This window comes from Zootoca vivipara, chromosome 8, assembly GCF_963506605.1.
Source record: "Zootoca vivipara chromosome 8, rZooViv1.1, whole genome shotgun sequence".
Lineage (NCBI taxonomy): Eukaryota > Metazoa > Chordata > Lepidosauria > Squamata > Lacertidae > Zootoca > Zootoca vivipara.
In genome coordinates, this window is record NC_083283.1 from 14,903,756 (window position 1) to 14,917,972 (window position 14,217).

General features: G+C 44.2%; 1 protein-coding gene and 1 long non-coding RNA gene across 3 annotated transcripts in view; one reads left to right on the forward strand and one right to left on the reverse strand.

Annotated features, from left to right (window-relative positions):
• LOC132592535 (uncharacterized) overlaps positions 1 to 13,534 on the forward strand; it is a 19,760-nt gene extending 6,226 nt beyond the window's left edge. Inside the window, exons 2-4 of one of the 2 annotated variants that reach the window (XR_009557987.1) lie at positions 10,915 to 11,080; positions 11,988 to 12,095; positions 13,472 to 13,534. This is a non-coding gene — a long non-coding RNA (uncharacterized LOC132592535). Of the gene's footprint in view, positions 1 to 10,726; positions 11,081 to 11,987; positions 12,096 to 13,471 lie in introns of those variants that run through there. The other variant, XR_009557986.1, reaches the window with a different exon arrangement.
• Positions 12,834 to 14,217, reverse strand: part of COLEC10 (collectin subfamily member 10) — a 25,281-nt gene continuing 23,897 nt past the window's right edge. The window contains exon 6 of the mRNA XM_035125985.2: positions 12,834 to 13,659. Within this exon, the coding sequence (XP_034981876.2) occupies positions 13,268 to 13,659 (392 nt within the window). The 3' untranslated portion in view covers positions 12,834 to 13,267. The remainder of the gene's footprint in view (positions 13,660 to 14,217) is intronic.

Here is a 14,217-nt window from a genome sequence, read left to right on the forward strand (position 1 = left end):
CCAGCACCGAGGGCCTTCTGGCGGTTCCCTCGTTGCAAGAAGCCAAGTTGCAGGGAACTAGGCAGAGGGCCTTCTCGGTGGTGGCGCCTGCCCTATGGAACACCCTCCCAACAGATGTCATAGAGGAAAACAACTACCAGACTTTTAGAAGACATCTGAAGGCAGCCCTGTTCAGGGAGGCTTTTAATGTTTAAAAGATTACTGTGTTTTATTTTTCTGTTGGAAGCCGCCCAGAGTGGCTGGGGAAACCCAGCCAGATGGGTGGGGTATAAATAATAAATTATTATTATTATTATTATTATTATTATTATTATACCTGAAGGAGCCTCTCCACCCCCATCGTTCTACCCGGACACTGAGGTCCAGCACCGAGGGCCTTCTGGCGGTTCCCTCGCTACAAAAAGCCAAGTTACAGGGAACCAGGCAGAGGGCCTTCTCGGTAGTGGCGCCCTCCCTGTGGAATGCCCTCCCACCAGAGGTCAAAGAGAACAACAATTATCAGACCTTTAGAAGGCATCTTAAGGCATGTTTGATGGATTTCTGTATCTTAATATTTTGTTGGAAGCCGCCCAGAGTGGCTGGGGGAACCCAGCCAGATGGGCGGGGTATAAATAATATATTATTATTATTATTATTATTATTATTATTATTATTATTATTCAGGCTCTGTTGATGAAGCAGGATGCATCCCTACCCATGACCACCAGTTCTTACATGCAACTCTTGCGGTCTTTGCATTAGGTAAAAAGGTAAAGGTAAAGGACCCCCTGGATGGCAAAGTCCAGTCAAAGGCGACTATGAGGTTGCGGCTCTCATCTTGTTTTCAGGCCGAGGGAGCTGGTGTTTGTCCACAGAAAGCTTCCCAGGTCATGTGGCCGGCATGACTCAACCGCTTCTGGCACAACAGGACACCGTGACAGAAACCAGAGCGCACGGAAATGCCATTTACCTTCCCACTGCAACAGTACCTATTTATCTACTTGCACTGGTATGCTTTTGAACGGCTAGATTGCTGGGACAGAGCAATGGGAGCTCACCCTGTAATGCGGATTCAAACTGCTGACCTTCTGATCGGTTAAGCCCAAGGGCCTCAGTGGTTTAGACCACAGTGCCACCTGTGTCCCACTGTCTTTGCATTAGAGCAGCAAGAAAGGGACACTGTGGACCTTCAGATATTGTCGGATTGCAACATCCATCATCCCTGATCATTGGATAGGGAATCCACTGGAGTCCCACCAATTTTTTATTTTTTTGAATAATGTTTATTTATTTTTTCCTTCACCAAACCTGAACAGTTTTTCTTCGTGCTTATATACATATACATACATATACATTTGTTTGTTACATTTTTCATACCATATTTCAAGTCCTCCTTTTCCCAAAAGAAAAAGGGAAAGGGAAAAAACCACAGATAAAAAAATAAAGAAATAAAAGAAAAATACAAAAAGGAAAAAAAAGAATTTTGTCTTTGGGCTTCCTGTTATCTCCATCAGCATGCTCTCCTCTCTTTTGTCGCAGAGTGTATGTTCAATCCATACTATCTCTGTTTTTACATATCGTTTCACACTCCTATTGCTTTAAAGAACCTGATTTCTACAAATCCAAGCAAATTTTCTTCCCTTTTTACTCAAACGCTATCATAGAAATTTTGTTCTCAGTATATTTTCTAACATATTTCTTGTACCTATCCCATTTTTTTAAATTTTTTCTTCTTTAGCCTTTCCTCTCAGACTGTTTGTTAGCTGTCCCATTTCGGCAAACTCTTGGAGTTTATTTTGCCAATCTATAATTTTTGGAGCTTCTCTTTCTTTCCATCCTTTGGCAATAACAATACGAGCCGCTGCTAATGAATATAGAAGGAGTTCTTTTACCTGTATGGGAATATCTTTTTGAAAGGTGATACTTAGTAAAAAATATCTGGTCTTTTTGGAATATTCCTACCTATAATTTTTTTGGATCTCATCATGATTTTTATCCCAAAATTTCTTAATATTCTCACAGGTCCACCACATATGAAACAGGTTCCCATCGTTTTCCCCACACCTCCAGCAGACATTTGCGATGTTCTTATATATTTTAGATAGTTTGGAAGGTGTGAGGTACCACCTGTGGTTCATCTTTAGCATGTTTTCTCTTATATTATAGCTCGAAGTAAATTTCATCAATTTCTGAAGGCTTCCCATGCCTGCATCTTTTGATTTCTACAATCCTGAAATGCATCACACCGTTTGTTTTTTCTGTATTGCTTGTTTTCCCCATTTTTTAAAAAAATTATTGCTGGTAAATCCTTTTTTTAAAAAAAAACCACCCAGCCTGTGTTTGCACTTCCTCCAGCCTTATAAAAAGGCAGGTGGAGCAGCCATGAGGAGCCACTCCATAAATGCAATGACAGCCATTTGCTCCAGTCACCTAAGATTGTAAGCCATTTTCAGCAGATTGCAAAAGCATTATATAGACATGTACCAACGTTTTAATATTGCTGTGAGGCTGGGGGTTGGGGCAGTAAGGGTCAATGGAGCTACAGACAGCTCTAACAGCCCTAGCATAGTTGCCAAATATCTTCCTTTTCTTAAGGAAATCAGCTGGTGGTTTTCTGTGGATTGGGAATAACTGAAATCCGGATACCTTTCTCTGGGTGGATCTATACAACGGGGGGGGGGGCACTATGAATAAGTCAGAAATAAAATTGTTATAACAAAAGAAAAAAAATGCTTTGGAAAATCGCAGAGGGTTTTATTTTTTACTCTCCAGCACCACCTGGTGTTGCATGTTTATAACGCATTCAAAAGTTGGTTTTTGACTAATATAGCTGAGTCATCTCTCTTTTCTTTCCATCCTTTGCTAAGGATGATGTATAATCTAGAGCAGGCATCCCCAAACTGTGGCCCTCCAGATGTTTTGGCCTACAACTCCCATGATCCCTAGCTAACAGGACCAGTGGTCGGGGGAAGATGGGAATTGTAGTCCAAAACATCTGGAGGGCCGAAGTTTGGGGATGCCGGATCTAGAGCAATGTTTCCCAAACTTGGGTCTCCAGCTGCTTGTTTGGACTACAATTCCCATCATCCCTGACCACTGGTCTTGCTAGCTAGGGATGATGGGGGTTGTAAAAACAACAACAGCTAGATACTCAAGTTCGGGAAACGCTGCTCTAGAGGCACTCCCAGGTTTTCACTATTTTCAGGCAAGATTCAACCACATAGCAGCAAATTAAGGTTGTCCAATTATAGTTGACTGGGAACTCATGCACAACAAATCTGCTTTATCCAAAAGATTGGTCTATTTGTGGCAGGAAAATGCACTGGAGAGTGGGGAATAATGCTTGCTTTGATATGGACTGGACTGGTTGGCATCTATCTGCCTTGGGAGACAATGGAGGAGTGTGCCTTTAGAGGTGAAGTCAAAGTGTTGAAGAGTTACAGCGCCTGCTGTGGCTGTAGAGACCAATGTGGGAGAGACATGTTTTGTTGCAGCTGGGGCAGGTGAAGGCATCCGGTTGTGCTGATACAGGTATACCATGGCATTTCTTCTTTCTGCGATCCTCCCAGCAGTCATTCCTTCTCTGGTCACTGCTACACAACCTGTCTCCAGGCGCCGAAGAATCTCCCCCACAAACAAATCGGAATGAATGCTCAATAAACAGGTTATCCGGAAGCACCGTGGGTTGTGCTTGTGATTGCAATTTGAGAGAGAGCGACAAAGGCACAGAAAGCTGAGTTTGGGCTGTGTGGGGATCTTAGAGCGTTGACTATCTCTCTGGAGATCTGATGTGGGGGCTGTGGACTTTGAAGTGTTCAAGCTGGTGCCTCTGTTGCATAGGCTGTACACAACCTACCGTATATATTTGCATATGTATGTTGTGCGGATGCCTGATTATCATCTTCCAAAGGAACTACTCTATTCGAAACTTAAAAATGGAAAGCGTAATGCTGGTGGCAAAAACAAAAGAGGTTCAAAGACTCTCTCAAGGCAAATCTTTAAAAATGTAGTATAAACACTGACAACTGGGAAACCCTGGCCTGCAAGCGCTCCAGTTGGAGAACAGCCTTTACCAAAGGTGTCATGGGCTTTGAAGAGGCTTGAACTCAGGACGAAAGGGAGAAATGAGCTAAGAGGAAGGCACGCTTGGCAAATCCACACCATAGAATCATAGAGTTGGAAGAGACCACAAGGGCCATCCAGTCCAACCCCCTGCCAAGCAGGAAACACCATCAAAGCATTCTTGACATATGTCTGTCAAGCCTCTGCTTAAAGACCTCCAAAGAAGGAGACTCCACCACACTTCTTGGCAGCAAATTCCACTGTCGAACAGCTCTTACTGTCAGGAAGTTCTTCCTAATCTTTAGGTGGAATCTTCTTTCTTGTAGCTGGAATCCATTGCTCCGTGTCCGCTTCTCTGGAGCAGCAGAAAACAACCTTTCACCCTCTTCTATATGACATCCTTTTATATATTTGAACATGGCTATCATATCACCCCTAACCCTTCTCTTCTCCAGGCTAAACATACCCAGTTCCCTAAGCCGTTCCTCATAAGGCATCGTTTTCAGGCCTTTGACCATTTTGGTTGCCCTCCTCTGGACACATTCCAGCTTGTCAGTATCCTTCTTGAACTGTGGTGCCCAGAACTGGACACAGTACTCCAGGTGAGGTCTGACCAGAGCAGAATACAGTGATCAACTCCCGTCTGGAAACCTATGTCCCCATTGTGGAAGAACATGTGGGCGCAGAATTGGCCTCCACAGTCACTTATGGACTCACTGTTAAAACCGTGTTTATGGGAGACAATCTTACTCAGCTACAAGTGATTGCCAAAGAAGAAGAAAAAGAAGATATATTTGCAAGCATTAAAAAACACCAACAAGCCTCCAGTAATAATACTAATAATAATAATTAATAATTTTATTTATATTCCGCCCAGCCACTCTGGGCGGAATCTAGCAAAATATTAAAATACAATAATTCATCAAATATTTAAAGCTTCCCTAAACAGGGCTACCTTAGTTCAGATGTCTTCTAAAAGTCAGATAGTTGTTTATTTCTTTGACATCTGGTGAGATGACATTCCACAGGGCGGGTGCCACTGTCTTCTAATGGATGCCACACCTGAGTAGGTTCTGTGTCCTTGGAACTTCTTGCTACTCAGAGAGCTGGAATGAGTGTGTGTCTCTCTTTCTCTCTATCTGTGTCTGCTAAATGAATGCATATACTCTGCCTAGCCACATTCAACAAAATGAAGGGAAATGGGATTAATTTGAAAGGCTTGGGCTATTTTTCTCATTAAATGGAATGAATCAGACTCGTGGAAGATAATCAGAGGCCTGTTCTCCAATCCTGTTTGCAGCGCTCTGCTAGGTTTTAGGAACCTCCGACAGGATTTCTCATTTTTGTACCCAGTATACACATGCACACCCTAGTAGGTGTGGCTATAATAAGCGCCTGTGACTGTGTATCAAGTTTCAATATCCTTTAAAAAAAACCCTCTTTATTCATCTTACTCGTGTTGTGCCAAACCAGCACACCACATTCTGGTTGGACTGCATAGTTGCAACTATCTATGGAGTCATGTTGCAATTTGCAAGCATGAAAGAGGTGCTTGGTAGTAATAAAAATGATACAGCATAGGTCTGATCCTGAACTGGGGTAGGAATTACCCTGATGTAGAAACTCTGGTTTCTGGTGGTGTAGAAGGGTTTCAGAGATGAGCAACCAACAACGAAATTGTGTCAACGCCTGAAAAAGGATTTAAAGGAGCTTGCTCCAGACTAGATGAGTCTTTTCTTATGTTTTTTTTTTTTTAGCAGAGGCTGTAAAATACGCTTATGTGTAGATAAAGGCAACCTTTTGGAGCATCATTAAAGGAGAATAGGATGGGGCATGATCGTCTGGAATGCACTACTGCAAAAGCACCACTCAGAATGCATCCAGACATTGCGATTATTGCGTTTGTTTTCCTGGTTAGAGTGCTGCCGCTTCTTTCCTGGTTTCTATCATTCTGTTTACACAGCAGTGCCTGCTGCTTCTTGATCAATATGCCACCATGTTGCCTTAAAATTCATTCCAAGTGAAAATCCATCCCACCCCACCGGGTGGGCTTGGTGTGATGCAACAGAGGGCATCAATCTCCACCGCCTCCATGAATCACCCACGAAAGTGGCGGGAAATATCTGTATGTTGGAATACCACCCCAAATTTCGTCGCATGGCGGGGTCCACAAAAGCAGTGGGAAAACTACAGCACAAAACTCCCACGGTTTTCTGGGTTAACCAAGTTGCAGACTCCCCCCACCTTTCCCCTTAATATGCATTTGAGCACTAAACTTCACTAGGCTTTGTGCTGTGTGAAAAATCACATTGAACACAGAAGTTAGGGAAGGAGAAATTGTCCTGAAAACGGAATCGAGTGCTGCCTCAATGCACAGCTATGGTGTTTCCTATGTGTTTGTTGCATCGATCAGTCTCAGTTTATTGAGAACAACAACAGCAAAAGGGTTGCTCCGATGGAATTTAAATTCATCTTTGCACATTTTCAGCAATAATGCTTGCTGGATCATGTCCTTCTATGAAGGAAGGCAAGGGAGGAATGTCATTAGACAGGTTTCCCTTGAAGGCGGCAGCTGTTCTGTGGTCCTCTGCTAGCACACGGCAGCTGCAAGTCTTTTTCAAGCGGGCACTTCATCCAGGAACACACCTGCTTTGGGCATTCAGTCCATAGTCCCATGCAGATGGTGTGTTCCAGAGAAACTGGTCCTCCGTGCTTCTATTCGTGGCTGCTTAATTTCAGTTTTTGTGCTCCTGAAATTCAGCAGGGCTGGAGTTCTGCAGCAGCGAAGCGGCACAGCCACAACTCAGTCCCTGCCAGATTTTGCTTTCGTCAAAGATAGCCATCTCATCAATGTCAAAATTTAATGGCGACCCAGTACCCTGTCGAGATTTTGCAGACACCTAAATTGAATAAAGGGCTGTAACTTCTCTTCCTTGTGCATACGAAGTGCACCGTTTCGTTTAACCCAGGTGTAAGGAAGCTTTGGCTCTTTTAGATGATGCTGAAGTACAACATCCATCAGTCCATGTTGAAGTCCACACACACACACACACCCCTGGAAAAAATGACTTTTCGCAATGCACATTGAAGGCATGGAGACCCTGATCTGAACTGGGACTGCAGTGGGATCGACGGAGTGGAGAGCAAAGTTTCAAAGCTTCCAGAATTTCTTGGGAGAAATCATGACTGTATCATAGTTCTTTAAAAGCATAGTGGATATGCGGGTGGTGCTGTGGTCTAAACCACTCAGCCTCCTGGGCTTGCCGATCGGAAGCTTGGCGTTCGAATCCCTGTGACGGGGTGAGCTCTGTCTGTTGCTCTGTCCCACCTTCTGCCAACCTAGCAGTTTGAAAGCAGGCCAGTGCAAGTAGATAAATAGGTACAGCTGCGGCGGGAAGGTAAGCGGCGTTTCCATTCACTCTGGTTTCCGTCACAGTGTTCCGTTGCACCAGAAGCTGTTTAGTCATGCTGGCCACAGGACCCGGAAAGCTGTCTGTGGACAAACGCCAGCTCCCTTGGCCTGAAAGTGAGATGAGCGCCGCAACCCCATTTGACTGGACTTCACCATCCGGGGTCCTTTACCTTTACCTTTTTTAACCTTTTGTTATATATGCATGCCATATGAACTTCAGCAGGAATGACTGCTACACAATGGACACGACCCTGCTCAATTAAGCACTTTTTAAAGATGTTGGTTTCAGTTGGAGAGTTCTTAATTCAGCCTGTGTTTAACCTTCCGGTCAAAATAACTGTGGCTGTATAGGACTGGATTGTTTGGCTCCGGGATGCCAAATGCACACTTAAATTTAAACACAGGCTTAAGTGCTGAATCATCCCTTAAGAATGGACATGCCTTTGTACAGACCTGTATGCCTTCCATTATAGTATTTGTTAAGGGTTTCTCTGTCGATCACTTCATTGTGCCTTCCTGGTAAACAAGACTCTACAAGTCGTTCCAAGATTCCACCCTTCTAATGAAAATCAAGAGAGTAAAACACTGGCTGTGAAATTGCATGGTGCAACATCGCAGTGGGGAAATATTTTGGGGATGGCTAAGGGTGTGACAGGAAGGCAGGCAAGGTGCAGCAACAACACTTGAGGGGAAAATGCATTTGCTCTGCCCTGGAGTTCTCACATACCACACAAATCTAACATCAATATAGATCAATATAATCATCACTGAACTGAAAGACTTCTTGGCTATATTTAACACCAAGGAATGAGCCCCCCAAGCATTAGTGTGTTTTTCAGGGTTGCCATAGGCCCGGATTTTCCTGGACAGATCCGGAATACTGCAGTCGGCAGCAGTGTCCGGGCAGAAATCAGGAAAATTTCCGGGACAATCCGGATGTCTGGCAGTCCATGCCGCCAGTGCCGTTTTTTGCCATTTCCCCATAAAAATCGCTCAAAACTGGCAGTTTTAAAGGCGATTTTGCCCCCAAAGCCCAACAACTTTAGGCAAAACTAATAAAAGCTCAATGAATTTGGGCAGGGAAAAAAACCACACAAAAAAGCACAGCTCAACAACTTTTCTGTCCAGATTTTCGCTGTTTGAAATATGGCAACCCTAGTGTTTTTGAGCTTGAACACATATTGCAGGGGTACCATATGTAGTTCTGCCAGTGCTGCCCTCCAGTTGTTCTGGACTACAGCTCCCATCAGCCTCTGCCAACATGGCTAATGGTCAGGGATGATGGGAGTTGCAGTCTACAACATTCAGAAGACACACCATGTTGACTACCTTCATATACTGAGTAGAAGATACTTCACAAAACAATTGCATCTAAACTTCTTTGCCTAGGGCATTGTGGGGGGATGCTATTTCACTGTTATTTCCTCAAAAAGAAAAAGAAAACGGAGGAGGAGAAAGAAGCTGTGTTATTTCTGTCATTACCCCAGGGACATTTCTCATTTTCCTGCAGAAATTTGGTGAAATGGCCCCTCCAGTTCCTCTGCCCACAAATAGGATAGTGAATTTCGAGAGCCCATTCACTCACAGCTGTATCAGCTGTTTGTGAGTGACTGTATTTCATTGATATGTACCACCAGAGTGGTGCATGCTCTAGTTATCTCTCTCTTGAACTACTGCAATGCGCTCTACGTGGGGCTACCTTTGAAGGTGACCCGGAAACTACAATTAATCCAGATTGCGGCAGCTAGACTGGTGACTGGGAGCAGCCGCCAAGACCACATAACACCGGTCTTGAAAGACCTACTGTACATTGGCTCCCAGTACGCTTCCGAGCACAATTCAAAGTGTTGGTGCTGACCTTTAAAGCCCTAAATGGCCTTGGTCCAGTATACCTGAAGGAGCGTCTCCACCCCCATTGTTCTGCCCAGACACTAAGGTCCAGTGCCGAGGGCCTTCTGGCGATTCCCTCGTTGTGAGAAGCCAAGTTGCAGGGAACCAGGCAGAGGGCCTTCTCGGTAGTGGCGCCCGCCCTGTGGAACGCCCTCCCACCAGATGTCAAAGAGAAAAACAGCTACCAGACTTTTAGAAGACATCTGAAGGCAGCCCTGTTCAGGGAGGCTTTTAATGTTTAATAGATTACTGTGTTTTATTTTTCTGTTGGAAGCCGCCCAGAGTGGCTGCAGAAACCCGCCAGATGGGCGGGGTATAAATAATATATTATTTATTTATTTATTTATTTATTTATTTATTTATTTTCTCCCTCCTTGAAGAAGAGGGGATGTGACATCACAGAGTCCACTCTGTTACAGGGAACCAGGCAGGGGGCCTTCTCGGTAGTGGCACCCGCCCTGTGGAATGCCCTCCCACCAGATGTCAAAGAGAAAAACAACTACCAGACTTTTAGAGGACATCTGAAGGCAGCCCTGTTTAGGGAAGCTTTTAATGTTTAATAAACTATTGTATTTTAATATTTCTGTTAGAAGCAGCCCAGAGTGGCTGGGGAGACCCAAGCAGATGGGTGGGGTATAAATAATATATTATTATTATTATTATTATTATTATTATTATTATTTTATTATTAGGTAAAGGGACCCCTGACCATTAGGTCCAGTCGTGACCGACTCTGGGGTTGCGCGCTCATCTCGCATTATTGGCCGAGGGAGCCGGCGTATAGCTTCCAGGTCATGTGGCCAGCATGACAAAGCCGCTTCTGGCAAACCAGAGCAGCACATGGAAACGCCGTTTACCTTCCCGCTGTAGCGGTTCCTATTTATCTACTTGCATCTTGACGTGCTTTCGAACTGCTAGGTTGGCAGGAGCTGGGACCAAGCAACGGGAGCTCACCCCGTCGCAGGGATTCGAACAGCCGACCTTCTGATTGGCAAGCCCTAGGCTCAGTGGTTTAACCACAGCGCCACCTGGGTCCCATTATTATTATTATTATTATTATTATTATTATTATTATTATTATTATTATTCTGCAGAAATGAGGTGTGTGATTCACTGAAACAAAGGCTCTGTGCAAAAAAGAGCCTTCACCCTTGTTCTTACTCTGGGACCAAAACTGACAGCTGATGCATTTGACAAAAGAGGCAGCTCCTGCATTTGAGGAACAAAGCGCACAGCTATATCTGAAGCCATTCATGTTGTTGAACGCATCAGAGAGAGCTTACAATATTTGGATGGTAAAGGCCTTGGTTATATATCTTAGGCTTGCTCCATGATCCTCTACGGATTTACCTTTGGCTTCGCTGCTCTTTTTTATATGACCTGTGAAAGTAGCCCAAGGCTGAAATCTTATGCACAACTTACAAAAGGAGCTCTCAGATTTTCTGCTGAGCAAACATGCTTCAGATCCAGTTGCAATAGGCATGGACAACTCAGTATCCAAAGATGACCTATTAATTTCTCTCCCTCTTGTGTTTTCTTGGTGCATCATAATGGGGTCCTTCTCATTAAAGGACAACTAGACTTGGAAGGTACTTGGTCCTTTGCAATTTTGCCACTTTTGCAAGCCATGGGGCCGTTCCTGTCTTCTCTTTCATCATCTCTACCGCCAGTGGTGCTAATTTGGCAGACAGATGCCCGCTACTAGTCAACACCCATCCCAGGAAGCTCGTGACTCAGGTGATATCTCCTGAACTAACCTGTGAATCAAGTTTCTCTGCTCATTTAAACTCACCATTGTTGTGATTCATTAACTAGCTCTTGGCAAAAGTCCCTAAGAAGAACAGGAAATTAATAACCCATTCCCCACCCACGAGGGTTGGAATTAAGGATGGATGAATCTGTCAATCTTGGTTTCTCTCAGTTCCTCATTTTTCCAATCTTAAATTCAGTTCTCCGCATTTCCACATCTTTCTGCAATTCTTTTTTTAAGTCCCTACGAAAATCGATCAGGGTTTTATCATGATTTTTGCCAAATATGCCAAGCAATTTCCCCTAACACATTTTTGTGTGTTATTTTCACCAGTATATAGATACATGTATGCACACTTTTTATGGCAGTATATGCATTTTTGTAAAGGGACCCAGGTGGCGCTGTGGGTTAAACCACAGAGTCTAGGGCTTGCTGATCAGAAGGTCGGCGGTTCGGATCCCTGCAACGGGGTGAGCTCCCGTTGCTCGGTCCCAGCTCCTGCCCACCTAGCAGTTCGAAAGCACATCAAAGTGCAAGTAGATAAATAGGACCGCTCCAGCGGGAAGGTAAACGGCATTTCCGCGTGCTGCTCTGGTTCGCTAGAAGCAGCTTTGTCATGCTGGCCACATGACCCGGAAGCTGTCTGCGGACAAACGCCGGCTCCCTCGGCCTATAGAGTGAGATGAGCGCCATAACCCCAGAGTCGGACACGACTGGACCTGATGGTCAGGGGCTCCTTTACCTTTTTATGCATTTTTGTACACATCGCTTGGTTGGAGAACTGTACCACAAGATTCAGAGAAGTGTGAATTCCGGGCATGTTTCAGTTTTGCAAAACAATATGTTGGTTTGCCTTGAAATGTGAACTGAATAAAATTTCTCCTCCATCTCTAGTTGGAACAGGGAGACGAGTGGGAGCTGGGTTCCTGTTTATTAGGTGATTGTATGAAGAAGACCCAAGACCACCCAGTGGGATTACTACAGAGAACTACTTATCATGCAGTACGTCATAGTGCACCATGCTATAGACTTTATTGTGTCCTAACCTTCACAACAATTCTGTGATATAGTACATGGCATGAGAAATGAAGCCCCAGGAATAATCTCACTGACACCACACTGCAATTTATCAGAAGCAGCCAGGCTGCTGTGTCAGAGGAAGGGGAAAGTCCTAAATATACTTACGCTGGAACCAACATGCAGGGGAATGAGATCCAAGTGTGGTGGTAGAACAGACTGTGCTACAGCCAGTAAGGGATGCCAATTTTGATTGCTTCTGTGTAGAAAAACAAAATCAATCCTGCCTCCAAAGAGAAAACCAGACCTTTACTTGTTACACAGGTTCTCTATTTGCTGGAGTTTCTAAAATATAATAATTAAGAGGGGATCAGAATTCATAAGCATTAACTCCACCACCTGCTCTCTGAAGCTGTATTCTATTCTCATTTTTCTATATGTGTAGACCAAGCCTAAGTCCTATTGAACTCAGTGGGACGTACCCCCAAGTAAAGCTGCTTAGGACTGGCCTGTAAGGACATGCATACGTCGAGGGTGCCCTTTTTTCTATCTCTTGTGGCTTTGGTACTCGTGTTTGCCACTGGTTGTCTGTAATCAGGCCTGTGGATAGGGTTGCCAGACTCAATAGAGGACAGGACTTCTGTGCCTTTAATTGCCCTGCTCTCTTTTGAGTCTGGAAACCTTAAAGAGAAACCAGCAGAACCTTTGTTTAATTCTCTCAAAAGAGAGCCGGGCAATTAAAGGCACAGAAGTCCTGTCCTCTATTGAGTCTGGCAACCCTACCTGTGGATGAGCTCCAGATGTTGGAAGCAAGGACGAGAGGCAACAGCTTAGGTTGCTGTGTCTGAAGATAATGCAGAGACCTAGCAGAAGCCCCAGATCTCAAGCTCCAGTACTAAAAGATTCATTGGGTAGTAAATATTGTAATATCCAAATTATACTGTCATCGTAATGTCCCTCCAGAGTTTGTTGAACTCCAAGGGCCATCAGCCCCCAGCCAGCATAAGGATGAGGGGATTTGGAGTCCAACAATTTATGGAGGGCCACCAGTTCTGTATACCTGGTGTATTGGAAGCAGATTCCTCTCCTAGACTCGTAGTTCAATAGCTGACCAGCACAGGGTGATCATAGAGTGTGCCACAGATTCCCCCTGGCACCTACTTCCTCTTCTTTGGGAATTCGCAGACAAAGTACATAGTGTGATGGCACTCTGTGTCATTCCACTGCCCGGTGCTGAGCATTTCCACGCAGTCTTCCTGCCCAGAGGTGTCCTGAGGCTCTCCTTCCTTCCAGTTGCTGTAGTTCTGCAATGGTGTACGGTCAGCATACATGAACTGCCCTTCGTTCTCCATGTCACTCAGGCCAATGAAGACCCGGAAGAGGCCGCTTTGGGATACATAGTCAGAGATCACAGCGTTGGCAGCCTCATCCTTCGGCATCGCCAGAACCCCATCTCGAATCCTGCAGTGAGTGAGCGCTTCCTTGTAGCTCTTTTCTTCCTGCACGATGTAATAGTATTTCTCCTCTGTTTCCCTGATACCTGCTAACACTTGGGGGAGAAAAACAAAAAGCCTGTTTTAACAAAGCAGACTTTTCCAGGGTATCCTCAAAAGCCCCGAATCATTATTGTTGTTATTTATTAAATTTCTACACGGCCCTTCATCCGAGGATCACAGGGAGATTTACAATATAAAAACACAAAGATACATAACATATCAACCAACCAACCAATCAAATATTTATTACGGTCATAGACCAGCATAAGGAGGGTGGGGAACAATCATTTAAAATCTGTAAAACGTTTTGGAAAGCTAAAATTATTAAAACAGAAGGTACAGTATATGTAAAAGACTATAATAATCTAAAAGAGGCTAAAAGAATCTAAAAGAAGGGTTAGGAGTATTAAACGGATGTGGAAGAATATAAAAGGTTAGTATATAAAAGGCTATGGTATACCGGTAGTAACAAACAAAAGCAATAAATTCCCACCCACAGTTTAAAAGACCATAGGTTGATTAATTAGCCAAAGGCCTGGGAGAAGAGGAATGTTTTTGCCTGGCGCCTAATTACATTTTTATGCCACCTTTCCAAAATGGCAGTTTTCGAA